Source organism: Hyperolius riggenbachi, chromosome 2 (genome assembly GCF_040937935.1).
Source record: "Hyperolius riggenbachi isolate aHypRig1 chromosome 2, aHypRig1.pri, whole genome shotgun sequence".
In the NCBI taxonomy this organism is placed as follows: domain Eukaryota; kingdom Metazoa; phylum Chordata; class Amphibia; order Anura; family Hyperoliidae; genus Hyperolius; species Hyperolius riggenbachi.
This window is the reverse complement of record NC_090647.1, coordinates 484,080,147-484,101,422: the sequence shown is the minus strand read 5'-3', so window position 1 is coordinate 484,101,422 and position 21,276 is coordinate 484,080,147. Positions and strand designations below refer to the sequence as shown.

Below are 21,276 nucleotides of genomic sequence, written 5' to 3'. Positions count from 1 at the left end.
GACAACAGAAGCCCAACAGTGCAATATATCACTAAACAGTGAGCATAAAGACTTCTTACAGAAAATATACTCACAAAGGTAGGTTGCATGAGGGAACAACCAACCACGTAGAGCAGGCGGAGAGTATCAACCTGTCTCCTCTCGGGTGCCTCAAGGGATGACTTGAAACAGGGTGGTCGCACTCTTGAAATAAAAGGAGAAAGAGCTGCCAGTGGGAAAAAACACTGGCAGACTATACTTTCCTCCCCTTTCAGGGGAAAGGAGGAGGTGAAGCTAGTACAAGTTTGAAGAGGTTCTGAGAGAGGCACTTCTAGTATAGAGGCTTATTACATTCGGCACTATTAATGGCCTGATGAAGTGGACTTGTACCCACGAAACGCATTGCCTGTGCTTAATAAATAACTATTTTTTTCACAATCTGAATGTGTCATCTGAAAGGTAGGCCACCTCTAAGTTTTGATTTTATTTGTTTTTTATCACGTTGATACATGATGAGGTAACGTACAATTGTGTACACAAACAGAAGTACGTTCAGCGTAGAGTAGAGTAGCAAGGCAATATCGTAGTCAAATAACAGGCAGGGTCATACACATAAGTCAGATGTCAGTTATATTGTAAGGATCAGACAATAACGAAGTCAGGGACAGGCCGAGTCGAACATGTGTATCAGATGGCAGTGGTACAGAAGGTCAAGACAAGAGCGAGGTCAAGAGGCCGGCAGAAGTCGGTACACAGATAAATATACAATAAGATGTTACTTCAATAAGATATTACAATAATAATATTACGAATATAACTACAAAATATATGCTGACTGACTAGAGTATATATATATATATATATATATATATATATATATATATATATATATATATATATATATATATCGTGCAGGAGCACAATATATAAATGTAGCTCTCAAAACTCACTGACTAGGCCAAGAACCAGCGAACTGATTAGTATCAAGGCCGGTGAGCGACTGAGAGCCCTGGCCTTATATACACAATGAGACATCCCAAAAAACCACTCCCCAAATAGGTAGCACATCCTGCATGGTGATGTCATCTAGTGACAACACCGCTGACATAGCTCATACCCGCCTCCTTAACCTATAAGACCCTTCAGGTTTCGTGTGCGTCCGTTTGGATGCACTGCGCATGCGTCTGCTAGAATCCACTGCCGTAGGGGAGCCAGGGACGCCGCCAGAGGATACCAGCGCGGAAGCTTCGCCAGCAGCGCGGACCCCGTCAGAGACGCCGCGGGACCTGCCGCTGGATGGTAAGATTGTCATGGTTTTATTCTTCTTGGGTGCCTCTTCTAGATGCTTGTGCAAGAAGTTTTGAATCAGGATGATACCATTTATTGGCTAACTTAGAAGAAAAGCAGTAAGCTTTCGACTATGAAGCCTTCGTCAGACTGATTGGTGTATACTGTTTTACTGATGGCTAACACTCTACTGCTTCTATAGATGCTTATGGAAATTAAGATTATATAGTAGCATGGGCCAGAATCCACGTCAGCCGCTCTGGCTTTTTTTGTGCATTTATTCACCATAACTACCAACATAACAAAGTCCTTAATGGTTAAATGTTTTACTGTTAATATTTGACTTGCCTAAATGCAATCATCCATAGAACTACTAAATTTACACTTACCTAGTCAAAGGGCATATTTATTAAATGGTAAACAGTTGAATATAGCTTACCATAAGTTTTTATTTAGTAACCTATCACTAACCTATACAGTGGCGGACAAACGGTTGTGCAGGCCGCGCCAGCGCACGAGGGCCCATCATGTTCTGTTTCTTGAGGGGCCCATGAAGTATCCCTGATTTTTTTTTTTAATTTGAAACCTTCTTTTTCCCTCGTAATGCACGGCGGAACGGAAGATACAGGTAGACTTCGGCAGGCTAAAACAATGGGTAGAGCTTCAGCCTCCAGGTCCACACTGTCTCCTTCTCTGTAATACCGCTCGCATTGCTTCCTGAATAGTGTGAGCGGCATTAGAGGAGAAAGCATGGACCTAGATGCTGGACCTCTAGCAACTGATTTACTCAGCCGGAGTCTTCCTGTATCTTCGGTTCTGCCACGCATTATGGGAGGGATCCGAGGTGAGGGAGGGAGGATAGGAATCGGGCCCCCCCACCCCACCAGATAATTGACTTGCCCGCCCACCAGCTAATCCAACAGCCCACCCTCCCACCAGCTAATCCATACTAGCCCATACTCCCACCAGCTAATCCACACTAGCCCACCAGCTAATCCACACTAGCCCACCTCCCACCAGCTAATCCACACTAGCCCACCCTCCCACCAGCTAATGCACACTAGCCCAGCCTCCCACCAGCTAATCCACTAGCCCACCCTCTCACAGCTAATCCACTAGCCCACCCTCCCACCAGCTAACCCACTATCCCACCAGCTAATCCACTATCCCACTCTCCCACCAGCTAATCCACTATCCCCCCCCCCATTAGGTAATCCACTAGCCCACCCTCCCATTAGGTAATCCACTAGCCCACCCTCCCACCATCTAATCCACTAGCCCACCCTCCCACCAGCTAATCCACTAGCACACCCTCCCACCATCTAATCCACTATCCCACCCTCGCACCAGCTAATCCACTAGCCCACTCTCCCACCAGCTAATCCACTAGTCCAATCTCCCACCGTCCCACCAGCTAATCCACTAGTCCACCCCCCCCCACCAGCTAATCCACTAGCTCACCCTCCCACCAGCTAATCCACTAGCCCACTCTCCCACCAGCTAATCCACACTAGCCCACCCTCCCACCAGCTAATCCACACTAGCCCAGCCTCCCACCAGCTAATCCACTAGCCCACCCTCCCACAGCTAATCCACTAGCCCACCCTCCCACCAGCTAATCCACTATCCCACTCTCCCACCAGCTAATCCACTAGCCCACCCTCCCACCAGGTAATCCACTAGCCCACCCTCCCACCAGCTAATCCACTAGCCCACCCTCCCACCATCTAATCCACTAACCCACCCTTACACCAGCTAATCCACTAGCCCACTCTCCCACCAGCTAATCCACTAGTCCAATCTCCGACCCTCCCACCAGCTAATCCACTAGCCCACCCTCCCACCAGCTAATCCACTAGCTCACCCTCCCACCAGCTAATCCACTAGTCCAATCTCCCACTAGCTAATCCACAAGCCCACCCTCCCACCAGCTAATCCACTAGCTCACCCTCCCACCAGCTAATCCACTAGCCCACCCTCCCACCAGCTAATCCACTAGCCCACTCTCCCACCAGCTAATCCACTAGCTCACCCTCCCACCAGCTAATCCACTAGCTCACCCTCCCACCAGCTAATCCACTAGCCCACCCTCCCACCAGCTAATCCACTAGCCCACTCTCCCACCAGCTAATCCACTAGCCCACTCTCCCACCAGCTAATCCACTAGCCCACCCTCCCACCAGCTAATGCACACTAGCCCACCCTCCCACCAGCTAATGCACACTAGCCCAGCCTCCTACCAGCTAATCCACTAGCCCACCCTCCCACAGCTAATCCACTAGCCCACTCTCCCACTAGCTAATCCACTATCCCACTCTCCCACCAGCTAATCCACTAGCCCACCCTCCCATTAGGTAATCCACTAGCCCACCCTCCCACCTTCTAATCCACTAGCCCACTCTCCCACCAGCTAATCCACTAGCCCACCCTCCCACCATCTAATCCACTATCCCACCCTCCAACCAGCTAATCCACTAGCCCACTCTCCCACCAGCTAATCCACTAGTCCAATCTCCCACCCTCCCACCAGCTAATCCACTAGTCCACCCTCCCACCAGCTAATCCACTAGCTCACCCTCCCACCAGCTAATCCACTAGCCCACTCTCCCACCAGCTAATCCACACTAGCCCACCCTCCCACCAGCTAATCCACACTAGCCCAGCCTCCCACCAGCTAATCCACTAGTCCACCCTCCCACAGCTAATCCACTAGCCCACCCTCCCACCAGCTAATCCACTATCCCACTCTCCCACCAGGTAATCCACTAGCCCACCCTCCCACCAGGTAATCCACTAGCCCACCCTCCCTCCATCTAATCCACTAGCCCACCCTCCCACCAGCTAATCCACTAGCCCACCCTCCCACCATCTAATCCACTAGCCCACCCTCCCACCAGCTAATCCACTAGCCCACTCTCCCACCAGCTAATCCACTAGTCCAATCTCTCACCAGCTAATCCACTAGCCCACCCTCCCTCCACTAGCTCACCCTACCACCAGCTAATCCACTAGCCCACCCTCCCACCAGCTAATCCACTAGCCCACTCTCCCACCAGCTAATCCACTAGCCCACCCTCCCACCAGCTAATCCACTAGCCCACCCTCCCACCAGCTAATCCACTAGCCCACCCTCCCACCAGCTAATCCACTAGCCCACTCTCCCACCCCACCATCAGATAATCCAGCAGCCCACCCTCCCACCAGCTAATCCACTAGCCCACCCTCCCACCAGCTAAACCACTAGCCCACCCTCCCACCATCTAATCCACTAGCCCACTCTCCCACCAGCTAATCCACTAGCCCACTCTCCCACCAGCTAATCCACTAGCCCACTCCACCACCAGCTAAGCCACTAGCCCACCCTCCCACCAGCTAATTCACTAGCCCACCCTCCCACCAGCTAATCCACTAGCCCACCCGCTCACCCCACCACCAGGTAATGCAGCAGCCCACCCTCCCACCAGGTAATGCACTAGCAGGTAATTGTTTAGCCCAGCCACCCACCCTCCCCACCTGGTAATTGTTTAGCCCACCCTCCCTACCTATCTACCTATCAATTGTTTAGCCCACCCACCCTGCCTTGTTTAGTCTACCCACCTTAATGCTGGGGATACACAGTACGACCCGGCGGCTCGATTAGCCACCGGATCGACTCCCGCCGCGTCCCCGCTCGTCCCTGCCGCCGTCCGGATTGATTCCCGCTCGTCCCTGCGGGCACTTCCTTATCTTCCGCTCGACTCCCAGCTATTGTCCGCCCGCGGGGATCAAGCGGGCGGGGATCGAGCGTGGTCATCAGAAAACGTACCGTGTATCCCCAGCATAAGAGTTCAGGTCGGACAGACCGGAGGAGGAGACAGACAGAGAGGAGGACATTGATACACACAATAAAAATTGAAGTGGCTGAATATGTGTCATGGACAAAAAAAATTCCAAAATGCCTTAAATTACGAAGCTATTAATCGCTGAAGTCTGTGCCATTGACTTCAATTCAATTCGCAATAGTGTTTTGGTTAAAATTCATGGTACCACCCAAGGTTCGAGGAAAATCTTGCGAGACAGCCAGAGGCATTTTCACTCATACCATTTAATATAGATGACAGAGATGGAGGTTTACTGGGACAAATAGGTCACATTTGCACTGTAAACCCCGGAACGTTTGGTTTGGGGTTTGCCATTCGGTTGCTGAACTGCACCTCACAACATTCACCCCATTTCACACTGCGGACTCCCAACATCACCTCCCCTTCACCTGGACCTGCAGCCACACTCATTTTAACGCCCCCAAAGCATAGAGAGTTTTATGGGTCAGCTGGTGACCCCTGGGGGAGAGGTTACATCTGGAAGCCAGCGTAGTTGTGGCGCACTACAGCGGGCAAACCCATGTTTGCATTTGGATTTACAGCATTGTGAACAGTAGCTTGTGTGTTCATTGGCTGGCTGGTGAACTGCAACACATGGGGCTTGATTCACAAAAGAGTGCTAACTGTTAGCACGGCCGGTTTCGCGTGAATTTTCGCATTGTGCGCGATCGAGAATTTGCACGCGAAACAATAACGTTTTCGAGCGCAAACGCAAATTTTTCCGCGAAAACGATATCGATTTCGCGCGAAAATTTGTGTTTGCTCGCGGGAACGTTATCGTTTTGCGCGTAAATTCGCGATCGCGCGCAATGCTAAAATTCACGCGAAAACGGCCGTTCTAACAGTTAGCACTCTTTTGTGAATCAAGCCCATGCAGTCCACTCATCAGGATGACGTAGAGCACCGCAGCAAGTCCACCAAACACTAATAGATAAATATAGTAAACATTTCACTGTGTTCTTTATCTTTTGAGCTACTTGAAAAATGTTCTCAATATAACAAGATAGCTTTATTCTAGAAAAGCTTCTGTGTATGGCTCCATCTAGTGGTAAACTGAAGCAAGTGACACAAAGATACACATGTCCAATCAATGGGTTGCATTACTAAAAACCAGTGGCGGCTCCAGGAAATTTTTTTAGGGGGTGCTATGCAGGTGCTGGACCAATTTCCAGGGGAGCTGACGACCTGCGGCGCGCGAAGCGCGCTGCGCCAAAAACGGGCGTGGCTACAACCTGCGGCGCGCGAAGCGCGCCGCGGCGAAAAAATGGGCGTGGTCATGACTGGATGAGGGCGGGGCTAACTGTAATTTAAAGTGAACCCAGGGTGAGAGTGATATGGTGGCTGCCATATTTATTTCCTTTTAAACAATACTAGTTGCCTGGCAGCCCTGCTGATCTATTTGGCTGTAGTAGTGAACTGAATTACACCAGAAACAAGCCATGCAGCTAATCTTGTCAGTTCTGACAATATTGTCAGAAACCCCTGACCTGCTGCATGCTTGTTCAGGGTCTATGGTTGAAAGAATAAGAGGCAGAGGACCAGCACGGCAGCCAGGCAACTGGTATTGCTTAAAGGGAGATAAATATGGCAGCCTCAATATTATTCTCACCTCGGGTTCCCTTTAAAAGTGCAACGCAAAGACAGAGGGCCCAAGTTTTGGTGACCCTTTTCCCAGAAAATTCACATAATTGTGCAGGTTTTCTCAAGAAAATACACGTAATGTGAGCAGATTTTAACAAAAAACACGTCCAATGACCCCAATATGCACAATCGTTATCAGATATGGCCCCAATATGCACAATCGTTATCAGATATGGCCCCAATATGCACAATCGTTATCAGATATGGCCCCAATATGCACAATCGTTATCAGATATGGCCCCAATATGCACAATCGTTATCAGATATGGCCCCAATATGCACAATCGTTATCAGATATGGCCCCAATATGCACAATCGTTATCAGATATGGCCCCAATATGCACAATCGTTATCAGATATGGCCCCAATATGCACAATCGTTATCAGATATGGCCCCAATATGCACAATCGTTATCAGATATGGCCCCAATATGCACAATCGGTAGCAGATATGGCCCCAATATGCACAATCGTTATCAGATATGGCCCCAATATGCACAATCGTTATCAGATATGGTCCCAATATGCACAATCGGTAGCAGATATGGTCCCAATATGCACAATCGGTAGCAGATATGGTCCCAATATGCACAATCGGTAGCAGATATGGTCCCAATATGCACAATCGTTATCAGATATGGCCCCAATATGCACAATCGTTATCAGATATGGCCCCAATATGCACAATCGTTATCAGATATGGCCCCAATATGCACAATCGTTATCAGATATGGCCCCAATATGCACAATCGTTATCAGATATGGCCCCAATATGCACAATCGTTATCAGATATGGCCCCAATATGCACAATCGGTAGCAGATATGGCCCCAATATGCACAATCGTTATCAGATATGGCCCCAATATGCACAATCGTTATCAGATATGGTCCCAATATGCACAATCGGTAGCAGATATGGTCCCAATATGCACAATCGGTAGCAGATATGGTCCCAATATGCACAATCGGTAGCAGATATGGTCCCAATATGCACAATCGGTAGCAGATATGGTCCCAATATGCACAATCGGTGGCAGATATGGTCCCAATATGCACAATCGGTAGCAGATATGGTCCCAATATGCACAATCGGTGGCAGATATGGTCCCAATATGCACAATCGGTAGCAGATATGGTCCCAATATGCACAATCGGTGGCAGATATGGTCCCAATATGCACAATCGGTGGCAGATATGGTCCCAATATGCACAATCGGTAGCAGATATGGCCCCAATATGCACAATCGGTAGCAGATATGACCCCAATATGCACAATCCGTAGCAGAAATGACCCCAATATGCACAATCGGTAGCAGATATGACCCCAATATGCACAATCGGTAGCAGATATGACCCCAATATGCACAATCGGTAGCAGATATGACCCCAATATGCACAATCGGTAGCAGATATGACCCCAATATGCACAATCGGTAGCAGATATGACCCCAATATGCACAATCGGTAGCAGAAATGACCCCAATATGCACAATCGGTAGCAGAAATGACCCCAATATGCACAATCGGTAGCAGAAATGACCCCAATATGCACAATCGGTAGCAGATATCGCCCCAATATGCACAATCCGTAGCAGATATGACCCCAATATGCACAATCCGTAGCAGATATGACCCCAATATGCACAATCCGTAGCAGATATGACCCCAATATGCACAATCCGCATCACCTGAAAAAGAAAAGAAAAACCCATTTACTCACCTACAGCCAGAAGACCTTCTTTCCCGACCTCCTGTCCCGAGTCCCGACCTCATTGTGGCGCGCAGCGCCCGCGCGCCCACGATCCTCTTCCTTCCCGACGTCACCACGAGACTTCCTGCCTGCATGCAGAGAGCAGGGCTACGGGAAAATGGCCGCCCGAAGTCTGCAGAACAGGGCTCCGGGCGGCCATCTTACCGTAGCCCTGCCTGCTGCTCCGTGCTGCCGGTGTGTGAACTGACTTGGCGTCTTTTAGACGCCTGAAGTCAGTTCACTCCAGGGGGTGCTTTGGGGGTGCTTGGACAATTCTAGGGGGTGCTCGAGCACCCCCAAGCACCCCCCTGGCGCCGCCCCTGCTAAAAACCAAAACATCCTGTAACAGCTGTGTTAGCTTTTGTACTGTATATGGCTCTGTAAAATGAATAGCTATACATAACCTATAAACCAGAACATTTTAATTTACACTTGCCTTAAAAGTGCAGAAAGAACTGGTTTGCATATTCCACACACAGATTAACAGCCACACAATCCCTGCCCTATAGCCACAAAACCTATCACTATCAAGCCAGAGGATTCCTGCCCTGTAGCCACACAACTGATCACTACCTAGTAGCAGGATCCTTGTCCTATAACCACATAACCGATCACTACCTACTGGTAGCAACAGAATCCCTGTCCTATAGCTACATAATCGATCACTACCTAGCCAGAGGATCCCTGCCCTGTAGCCACATAACTGATCACTACCTAGCAACAGGATCACAGTCCTATAGGCACATAATCACTTTACTACCTAGCCAGAGGATCCCTGCCCTATTGCCACATAACCAATCACTACCTAGCCAGAGGATCCCTGCCTTATGGCCACATAACCTATCACTACCTAGCCAGAGGATCCCTGCCCTATAGCCACATAACCAATCACTACCTAGCTAGAGGATTACTGCCCTGTAGCCACATAACTGATCACTATCTAGCAACAGGATCCTTGACTTATAGCCACATAACGGCTCACTACCTAGCCAGAGGATCCCTGCCCTACAGTTAAATAACTCACCACTACCTAGCCACAGGATGCCTGACTGTAGCCCAAAAGAAGATAATTACTAGTGGCGTAACAATGTGGAGGGGGGGGGGATGCCGAGGTTCCTCTAAGCGTCTGATGGTACTTCAGTAGCGTCAGACGCTTTGAGGAACCTTGGGCGGTGGAACACAGAGGTATGTACGAGTTCTGTCTTCCTGTCTGCTGCTGCCAATCAATGCTGGAGTGGGAAGTGCTGAGGGGAGAGCCCGAGGTGAGGGAGGGGGGAGTGGCCCCCCTCCCCGCCAATGTGGGTGGCCAATGCTCTCCCCTCATGCGCTGTGCCCCCTCCTTCCCCAAAACGGCACTGGGCGGGCTCCAGAGGGGCCCCTGGGGCGCCTAACTGGCTAGCGGCTACCTATACCTAGCTATACTGGGGGCATGTATACCTGGCTATCCAGTGTTCTCCCCAGAATTTTTTTCCAGCCGGGTGGCATGAAATAGTAGCCGGGTGGCATGAAAAAGTAGCCGGGTGGGGCGAGATGAAAATGCAGGGCAACTCTGCTTACAGTATAGGAGGAGGTGAAGAGGTGAGCCGATGACAGCCGGGTGGTCACCAAATCTAGCCGGGTGGAGCACCCGGCAAAAAGAGCCTGGGGAGAACACTGCTATCTGTACTAGGGTCACCCGGTGGTGAGCTCCGTGCGCCAAAACCACCTGCTTCGGCACCTATACCTGGAGGGGGTGGGGGCTCCATCCAAATTTTGGCACAGGGGCCCAGTGATTTCTAGTTACGCCCCTGACCATTGCCTAGCCACAAGAACCCTGGCCTGTAGCCACATAACCCATGTCTACAGAGTCACAGGATTCTTGCCTTGTAGCCACATCACCCACCACTACTTAACCACTAGATCCCAACCCTGTAGCTACAAAACAATCACTGCCTAGCCACAGGATCCCTGGCCTGTAACCACATAACCCATCAGTACCTAGCCAGATGATTTCTGCTCTGTAGCCACATACCTCACTACTACCTAGCCACAGAATCTTTCACCTGTAGCCAGAACATCCACCACTAGCTAGCCAAATAATCTTTCACCTCTTGCCAGAAAATCTACTACCTAACCAGAGGATCCCTGCCCTGTAGCCACATAACCCATCACTAACTACCTAGTCACAGGATCCCTGCCCTGTAGCCACATAACCTTTCACTACCTAACCAGAGGATGCCTGGCCTGTAGCCACATAACCCTTCACTACCTAATCACAGGATCCCTGCCCGATAACCACATAGCCTATCACAGCCTAGCCAGAGGATCACTGCCCTGTAGCCACATAACCCATCACTAACTACCTAGTCACAGGATCCCTGCCCTGTAGCCACATAACCTTTCACTACCTAGCCAGAGGATGCCTGGCCTGTAGCCACATAACCCTTCACTACCTAATCACAGGATTCCTGCCTGGTAACCACATAACCTATCACAACCTATCCAGAGGATCCCTGGCCTGTAGCCACATAGCCTATCACAACCTAATCACAGGATCCCTGCCCTGTAACCAAATAACCCATCAATACCTAGCCACTGGATTCCTGGCCTGCAGCCACATAACCCATCACTACCTAGCCACAGGATCCCTGCCCTATAGCTACATGCATACATATTATGGCACCGGCAGTGAGCTGGGCCCAGGGTGAGCTGAATGACGGCTCACCCTGTTGAAGGTCAAATCCCTGTCCCCCTCTGAGTAGAATCAACTCAGAGGGAGGTGTAATTTGGTGTCTGGCGATCACCACATCCCTTAATTACTCTTATGTGGGGTATGCATCATAGCACTAATGGAATGATGGCGCCCAGCTTCAGTGCTAGAAGCCCAAAAAGTAAACTGACATACCAGGGTGCTCTAATAGTAAACAGATAGCCCAGGGTGCTATGACAATAAACTGACATCCCAGGATGCTCTGACAATAAACTGACATCCCAGGATGCTCTGACAATAAACTGACATCCCAGGATGCTATGACAATAAACTGACATCCCAGGATGCTATGACTGTAAACTGACATCCCAGGATGCTCTGACAATAAACTGACATCCCAGGGTGCTCTGACAATAAACTGACATCCCAGGTAGCCTAGAAAGTAAACTGACATCCCAGTGTGCCCAGAAAGTAAACTGACATCCCAGCGTGCTCTGACAATAAACTGACACCCCAGGATGCTCTGACAATAAACTGACACCCCAGGATGCTCTGACAATAAACTGACACCCCAGGATGCTCTGACAATAAACTGACACCCCAGGATGCTCTGATAATAAACTGATACCCCAAGATGCTCAGAAAGTAAACTGACATACCAGGGTGCTCTAATAGTAAACTGACATCCTAGAGTGCTCTGACAATAAACTGACATCCCAGGTAGTCCAGAAAATAAACTGACATACCAGGGTGCTCTAATAGTAAACTGATAGCCCAGGGTGCTCTGACAATAAACCGACATCCCAGAGTGCTCTGACAAGAAAACTGACATCTCAGGTAGCCCAGAAAATAAACTGACATCCCAGCGTGCTCTGAAAGTAAACTGACATCCCAGTGTGCTTTGATAATATACTGGCTTCCCAGGGTGCTCTAACAATAAACTGACATCCCACGTAGCCCAGAAAGTAAACTAACACCCAGGGTGCTCTGACAGTAAACTGACATCCCAGCAAGCCCAGAAAATAAACTGACATCCCAGGGTGCTCTGAAACGAAACTGACATTCCAGGGTGCTCTGACAATAAACTGACATCCCAGGGGCGATCTGACAATAAATTGGTTTCCCAGAGTGCTGTGACACTAAACTGGAGTGACAAGATTTTTGTGGGTCCAACCTGGGACGGGTGGGGGGGAACAGACGGGGGAGGGCGGCACGCACAGCGACGAAGACTGGGGGGTCTGCAAAAATGGGCGTGGTCATGACATTGTATGGGCGGAGCTAACGTAATGATGTAACAGCGAGGCATAAGAAAGCAGCGTTTACGCCATGATGTGGTCAAACGAGACTTTGCATCATGGGTGTGCAGAAACTGTGTGATGCTAATAGTATACTGTAACCCCAAAGCAGCAAACATAGCCAACTATGACCATTAAATAATAAATGCAGAAACAGTTACCCCAGACACCAGAAAATAAACGCAATGTGGGCAACATGTCAGCAGAAAATAAACGCAATGGGCAACATGTCAACACAAAATAAGCGCAATGTGGGCAACATGTCAGCAAAAAATAAACGCATTGTGAGCAACATGTTAGCACAAAATAAACGCAATGCGGGCAACCCATCAGTACAAAATAAACGCATTGTGAGCAACATGACAGCACAAAATTAACGCAATGTGGGCAACATGTCAGTACAAAATAAACGCATTGAAAGCAACATGACAGCACAAAATAAACGCAATGCGGGTAACATGTCACTACAAAATAAACGCATTGTGAGCAACATGACAGCACAAAATAAATGCATTGTAGGCAACATGACAGCACAAAATAAACGCATTGTGAGCAACATGACAGCACAAAATAAACGCATTGTGAGCAACATGTCAGTACAAAATAAACGCATTGTGGGCAACATGACAGCACAAAATAAACGCATTGTGAGCAACATGTCAGTACAAAATAAACGCATTGTGGGCAACATGACAGCACAAAATAAACGCATTGTGAGCAACATGTCAGTACAAAATAAACGCAATGCGGGCAACATGACAGCATAAAATAAACGCAAAGCGAGCAACATGACAGCACAAAATAAACACATTGTGAGCAACATGACAGCACAAAATAAACACAATGCGAGCAACATGTCAGCACAAAATAAACGCATTGTGAGCAACATGACAGCACAAAATAAATGCAATGTGGGCACATTTCACCTGGAAAAAAAGCATTTACTCACCTGGCAGAAGTCTACTTTCGCTCCCGGGCGGCCTCTGGCATGCAGCTCCTCGGACGATCCACCAGCCTGTGTCTCCCACGCTGACAGGCAGAGCAGGGCTACGGCAAGATGGCGCCCGAAGCCCTGTACTAGAGACACAAATAGTCTCCAGTACAGGGCTTCGGCAGCCATCTTCCCGTAGCCCTGCTCTGCCTGCCGGAGACTATGCAGGCTGGAGCGGGGCTGCAGGCTATGAACTGGTGCAGCGTCTATTAGACGCTGCTGCAGCCAGTTCATGCGCTCGTATGGTGGCCAGCGTCCCGCGGCTGGTACGTCCCGCAGCTAAAAGCGGGACATTTCCCGGGACCTCATGCAGCCTGGGACAGCGCGCCCTGAAGGCGGGACGCGTGACGCGTCCCGGGCAATGCGGGACTGTTAGGGTTGCGGAAAGGGCTGTTGACCGCCCCACTATGATACGGACCACCCAAGCGCAGAGTCTAAGTGACCACGGGTCTTCACCCACGACCCCTTGAGGGGGAAGCAGGACCACTACCCCAGGAGGGGGAAGTGGAACTTCGCTGCCTAGTGCCCACCAGGTTGCGCTCAGGATAATCCCACAGTGGGTTGGAGAACAGGTGACGTCTCAGTGTGGAGAGCCAAGGTACAGGTGTACTCGAAGTCGAAGGCAAGCCAAGATCAGGGCAGGCGGAGATCAGAATGGTCAGGGACAGGCCAGAGGTCAAGGCAGGCAGCAGACGGTCAATAGCGGAGAGACAAGCCAGGGATCAAGACGGGCAGCAGACAGGAGTAGTCGAGGTCACAAGCCAGGGGTCAATACCGGGAAAACAATCAATATAATAACAGGTTCACTGGGCACACGCTGTATGAACAAACAGCACTGAGTTATGGGCAGACCTGTTTAAATAGGGCAATGGGCGCCAAAATGAGCGCCCGCGCATGCGCGCAGCGAGGAGTGCGCGTGCGCGCGGAGCCGCGTGCGCATGCGCGCAACCCAACGCGCGCACTGCGCACAGCGCCGTGCGCGCCATGACAGTCTACAGGGACTACAAATCCCAGCGTGCCCGCGCGCGCGCACGCGTGTATGGATGCGCCCGCGAAGACGCTGGAGGGAGCCAGGCCGGTGAGTATGACATTGCCCCCCCCCCAGGAGCAACCTCCGGGTGCTTCCAGGGTACGGTTTCTCAGGAAACTTGGAGTGAAAAATCTTAATTAACCTGGGCGCATGTAAATTCTGCACGGGTTCCCAGGAATTTTCCTCAACCCCAAACCCTTTCCACTTAACCAGGTACTGAAAAGATCTACCTCTTCTCCTGCAATCTAAAATCCTTTCTACCTCATACTCTTCTTGCCCATCAAGCAGCACAGGAGGAGGAGGAACAGCAGAGCGATTAAATTTATCAGACATGACCTTCTTTAAACATGATACATGGAAAACTGGATGTATACTCATAGAACTAGGAAGTTTCAACCTGTATGCCACGGGGTTGATAACCTTGTCAATGGGAAAAGGACCCACAAACTTGGGTCCTAATTTCTTAGAGGGGCAACAAAGGCGTAGATTATTAGTGGATAACCACACCATGTCACCTGGAGTTAGACTAGGGCTCTCTCCCCGTTTCATGTCTGCCCACCATTTAGACTTTTCTTGGGATTCCAGCAGAATGGACTGTAGTTTCTTGAAATTCTCAGTTAACAATCTAAGTCTATCTTGAACGGTAGGAACTGAGGACTCGGGCACCACTCCAGGTAGGTATACAGGATGATAGGCAAAGTTGGCAAAGAATGGTGACATTTTAGTGGCGGCATGCACAGAGTTGTTGTAGGCAAACTCAGCTGTGGCGAGTAGGGAGGACCAGTCATCTTGGGAGGCAGAAGAGAAGCAACACAGGTATTGTTCAAGCGTCTGGTTAGTCCTCTCAGTCTGGCCGTTGCTTTGTGGGTGGTACCCAGACGAGAGGCAGGACTTGATGTTCAGGAGTTTACAGAGTTCTTTCCAGAATCTGGAGGTGAACTGAGAGCCTCTGTCGGAAACAATCTCGGAAGGGAGGCCGTGGAGACGGACGATTTCTTTTAGGAACATCTGGGCGGTTGTAGCGGCAGAGGGGACACCCTTCAAAGGAATGAAGTGAGCCATTTTGGTAAAGCGGTCGACTACCACCAGAATGGCAGTGAATCCTTGGGAAGGTGGTAAGTCGACTATAAAGTCCATAGCTATTTTGTCCCAAGGTCGCTCAGGAACGGACAAAGGATTAAGAAGACCCCAAGGCTTAGTTCTGGAACTCTTTGATCTTGCGCAGGTTTCACACGAAAGTACAAAGTGCTTACAGTCTTTAGGAAGAGTTGGCCACCAAAAACTTCTCTGGAGGAGTTTCCGAGTTCGGGTAATTCCAAAATGTCCCGCCAACTTGTTGTCATGACAGTTGGCAAGCACTTCCTGGCGAAGAGCAGGAGGAATAAAAATCTTATCTCCATGAAGAAACAGACCATCACTGCAGACCAGACTTGAAGGAACTTCCTGTGCAGGTAATGTAACAATGACTTGTTTGATTTGCTCCAACAATTCAGGTTGTAGAAGAAGAAAGTGATTAGCAGAAAGAATGGTGTCAGAGGTCGGATTGGTGGCATAACCCTCATTAAACATACGAGAGAGAGCATCGGCTTTGGAATTCTTGGATCCAGGACGGAAGATCAGATGGAAGTTGAACCTGGAGAAGAATAAGGCCCAGCGGGCTTGACGAGGCTTCAGTCTCTTCGCAGAACGCAAATACTCCAGGTTCTTGTGGTCAGTGAAGATCAGGATGGGATGTGTTGCTCCCTCTAGCAGATAACGCCATTCTTCAAGAGCTGCTTTAATGGCCAGAAGTTCTCTATCTGCGACATCGTAATTCTTTTCAGAGGAACTAAGTTTCCGGGAAAAGAAAGCTGTAGGATGAAGAAGGGCCTTGGGTTCAAACCGTTGTGAGAGGATAGCCCCGACTGCAGTTTCTGAAGCGTCTACCTCCAACACAAAGGCTTGAGAAGGATCAGCATGTCGGAGAATCGGGGCAGAAGTGAACAGAGTCTTTAGATCCTTGAAGGCAGACTGAGCTTCAGGTGTCCATTTAAACGGAAGGTGAGTCTTAGTTAGTCGCGTGATGGGGGCAACAATCTTAGAAAAGTTCTTTATGAATCTTCTGTAAAAGTTGGCAAACCCGATAAACCGTTGCACCCCCTTACGGTCAGAAGGCTCCGGCCAGTTCAAGATGGCGGATACCTTGTTAGGATCCATCTCTATTCCCTCAGCAGAGATTAGGAAGCCCAGGAACTGAATGTTATTCTGTTCAAACTCGCACTTTTCTGCTTTGGCATAAAGTTCATGTGTGCGTAGCCGGGAAAGAACCCTCTTGACATGGACCCGATGTTCCTCCAAGGATGATGAGAAGATCAGAATATCATCTAAGTAGACAACAAGGAAGTCATCAATAAAGTCTCTCAACACATCATTGATAAAACGTTGGAAGGTTGCAGGGGCATTACAGAGACCGAAGGGCATGACCAGGTACTCAAAGTGGCCGTAACGGGATCTGAAGGCCGTTTTCCACTCATCACCCTCCCGGATTCGTACCAGATTGTAGGCTCCTCTCAAATCCAGCTTGGTAAAGACCTTCGCAGACCGCAGTCTTTGGAACAATTCAGACATCAAGGGTAGCGGATAGCGGTCCTTAGTCGTGATAACATTAAGTGCTCTATAGTCTATGCAAGGCCTGAGGGAACCGTCTTTTTTCTCCACGAAGAAGATTCCGGCACCGGCCGGAGAAGAAGAGGGTCTGATGAATCCCTTCTTGAGGTTTTCCTCGATGTATTCCTTAAGGATCAGTGACTCTGGTTCAGAGAGAGGATAAATTCTGCCATAGGGAATGGCCGCTCCAGGCTGTAAGTTTATGGGGCAGTCGTAGATACGGTGTGGCGGTAAAGAATCAGCCCCTTTTTTATCAAACACGTCTAGGTAGTCGTGGTAGACGGCTGGAACCAGAGTGGCTTTTTTAGAGCTGGTACAAAGCAGGCGGCCTATACTCGGAAAGCAAAAGCGAGAGCAGTAGGGGGAGTTGAAAAGGACCTCCCCGGAGATCCAGTTAATCAGAGGGTTGTGGCTCTTAAGCCAGGGCATTCCCAGGATGGCAGGAAACAGAGGAGAGGGAATCAGGTCAAAGCAGAGGTACTCTTGATGATCATTTTTGATGGTGACCAGCAGGGGAAAAGTCTCTAGTGTGACTGGTCCGGAATGGATAGATGACCCATCAGCAAGTTGAATGAGTAGAGGCTTATTCTTCTGGCGGATTGGTAATTGGAGTTGTTGGGCCAGATGAAGGTCTAGAAAGCAGGAACAAGCCCCTGAGTCGATGATGGCTCCAATATTAATGTTCTTTCCTCTGGGATCCTGTAAAAGGAGAGAAAGAGGGATGTGAGCAGCTGAAGCCAAGGGACTTTGCAATTCCAAAGAGTGGATGGAATCAGGCTTACTTAGAGGGCGGACTGGACAATCCTGACGAAAGTGTCCGGAGGCCCCACAGTACAGACAGAGGTTGGCAGCTCGACGACGTTGTCTTTCCTCAGGAGACAAGGACGGTCGGGCAAGGCCCAACTGCATGGGCTCAGGTTCCTCCATGGATGGGAAGTTGGAAACAGCAGGAGCAACTGGAGGAAGCACTGGAGCGGGAGGAAACCAGGAACTGCGAGAAATTCCAGCTCTTTCCTGACGTCTCTCTCTTAAGCGTCGGTCAATCTGGATAGCGAGCTGGATGAGATCCTTAAGAGTGGCTGGGATCCCCACCCGGGCAAGCTCATCTTTGACAGTCTCAGAAAGGCCCAGACGGAACTGTGACTTGAGTACTGACTCGTTCCAGTCTAAGTCGCCAGACCAGCGACGGAATTCCAGGACATACTCCTCCACCGTCCTGCGACCCTGACGAAGAGCCCGTATGGCGGCATCTGCTGAGGCTCCTTTGCTAGGGTCGTCATACAGTTCTGCCATTGCTTCAAAGAAGGATGCGGAATCTTGCAAACAGACATCACTTTGATCTACCAGACGAAGGGCCCAGGCCTGTGGTTCCCCCTGGAGCAGAGAGATGATAGCTCCAACACGGACACTCTCGCTGGCATAGGTGCGGGGTAACAGAGAGAAGTGCAGGTGGCAGGCACTCCTGAACAGTCTGAATTTGCTTGGATCCCCAGAGAAGCGTTCTGGTAGTGGCAACTTCGGTTCGGGAGCTATTGCTTCAAGGTTGGCAGGTGGTTGAACAGGAGCAACGGCAGGAGGCGGATCAGGAGCAGGGATGACGGAAGCTGCAGGGTTCTGTAGATTGGCAAACTGGCCACGGATCTCAGTGCAGTCCCTTTGAACTAGCTGCACGGACATAGTCAGTTGTTGTACCAAATCACAGAGGGCATCGAACGGTGATCGCTCTCCAGAGTCGTTCATCTTGGCTGTTTGTTACTGTTAGGGTTGCGGAAAGGGCTGTTGACCGCCCCACTATGATACGGACCACCCAAGCGCAGAGTCTAAGTGACCACGGGTCTTCACCCACGACCCCTTGAGGGGGAAGCAGGACCACTACCCCAGGAGGGGGAAGTGGAACTTCGCTGCCTAGTGCCCACCAGGTTGCGCTCAGGATAATCCCACAGTGGGTTGGAGAACAGGTGACGTCTCAGTGTGGAGAGCCAAGGTACAGGTGTACTCGAAGTCGAAGGCAAGCCAAGATCAGGGCAGGCGGAGATCAGAATGGTCAGGGACAGGCCAGAGGTCAAGGCAGGCAGCAGACGGTCAATAGCGGAGAGACAAGCCAGGGATCAAGACGGGCAGCAGACAGGAGTAGTCGAGGTCACAAGCCAGGGGTCAATACCGGGAAAACAATCAATATAATAACAGGTTCACTGGGCACACGCTGTATGAACAAACAGCACTGAGTTATGGGCAGACCTGTTTAAATAGGGCAATGGGCGCCAAAATGAGCGCCCGCGCATGCGCGCAGCGCGCAGCGAGGAGTGCGCGCGGCGCCGTGTGCGCATGCGCGCAACCCAACGCGCGCACTGCGCACGCGCACAGCGCCGTGCGCGCCATGACAGTCTACAGGGACTACAAATCCCAGCGTGCGCGCGCGTGTATGGATGCGCCCGCGAAGACGCTGGAGGGAGCCAGGCCGGTGAGTATGACAGGGACGTATGGTCACCGTAACTAAACTGACATCCCAGGGTGCTCTGACAGTAAATGGACAGCCTAGGATACTCAATAAACCAGGGCTGTGGAGTCGGAGTCGTGAAAAAATGCACCGACTCTGACTCCTAATGAATTTAAGCCTTGAATTAAAATAGAAAATACGATAAAATGTTCTATTTCTCAGATAATAGTCATCATAAATTATTTATATATACAGTAATAGCTCTGCTTAGTCCACAAAAATGAAATAAACCAATCCAAAAATAGTTACTTGTACTGCTGCAATAAAGCAGTATTGTCCCCATATTTTTAAAGTCAGATATACATATCTGATTGTGATGCAGAAATGCAGAAGATTATTCACGGCTGTGTCCTTGCGGTATAACGTCGTGTGGACGGCTCCTTATTCATTTAGAATTATTTTTAGATCTAAAAAATTGACCTCAATTGAAGAATAGTTATGTAACGATCGGTGGGCGCAGAGAGTATCTGATTACCGGTGATCTGCAGTATCGCCGGAAATACAGATATATACCAGATTATAAGTGATCTGCAGTCTCACCGATAATCCGATATACAAACTAACCTCTGTTCGCCTGAGTAGAGTGTAGTGTTTTGGTGTAACAGTAACACTAGGAGGCCTAGGCCTCAGTGCAGCAAGGAGGACTGCACGTATTCCTTCCGCAGACCTGAGCTCTCCAAGACGGGAGGAGTCAGACTGACAGTAGGAAGGAAAGTCCGAGAGTGACACTCAGGAAGAAGTGTCACTAACAGGACTGGGAACCGCCTCCAATCGTGAGGTCGGTTCTCGAGGTCAGACAAGCCAGGTCGTACACACATGGACAGATAAAGTACAAATACAGTAGGCAAAGGCGGAGTCAAAGTACAGGCAGGGTTCGGCAACGGGGTATCAGATATATCGGGGTACAAAATCAGGAGGCAGAAACAGAGTCTTGGAACGAGCCGAGGTTCGGCAACAGAGTATCAGAAATATCGAGGTACAAGGTCAGAGTTCAGGAGGATAGTCGAGGCAGGCAAAAGTCATAACATATAATCACAATCAAACTAGTACTTTAGCTATCAAATATCTAGCTAAGTGTAGGATTACAGCTCCAGCTGGTCCCGGCACACTTCAGGATCTGACTACGGATCTGGGTGCTCCCACGTATGTGATCGCACGCCAGACAAAGAGCAAGTGAACAACCAGCAGTATATATACTCTAGGACCTTTCCAGGACCTCCCTAATTGCTGGTCCAATGAGAGCAGTGGAATTTGTCAGCTGACCCAGCTGGTCAGCCGACACCCTTCTAACTGCTATTTAAACTCTGCCTTTCTGCTCGCGCGCGTGTAAGTCTGAATCTTGGTGGACTATCAGTCCCAGCCACACCAGTACTGTCATGCAATGTATCTAGTGCGGGGGCCGCCTCTGATGCGGATTCCGCCGTTCCCAATGCGGATTCCGCCGCACTGCCTATGCGGCATGCAGCGTTTTTTCCGCGTTGTGACGCCATGCTGGACGCGGAAACAGCCGCCTCACCTTGAGAGACGGCGGCATTTCCGCGTTTCCTTACAGTACCCCCTCCCCGAGGAGTGGACTCCGGACAACTCCTACCAGGTTTCTCGGGATGTAA

General features: G+C 49.9%; 1 protein-coding gene across 9 annotated transcripts in view; it reads right to left on the bottom strand.

Annotated features, from left to right (window-relative positions):
• Window positions 1-21,276, bottom strand: part of TMIGD1 (transmembrane and immunoglobulin domain containing 1) — an 89,568-nt gene that overhangs the window by 45,088 nt on the left and 23,204 nt on the right. Inside the window, exon 1 of one of the 9 annotated variants that reach the window (XM_068270320.1) lies at window positions 8,489-8,580. The exons of 7 other annotated variants lie outside the window; for them this stretch is intronic. In XM_068270320.1, coding sequence (XP_068126421.1) covers window positions 8,489-8,541 — 53 coding nt within the window. In that variant the 5' untranslated portion in view covers window positions 8,542-8,580. Of the gene's footprint in view, window positions 1-8,488; window positions 8,581-21,276 lie in introns of those variants that run through there. One more of the 9 variants, XM_068270319.1, reaches the window with a different exon arrangement.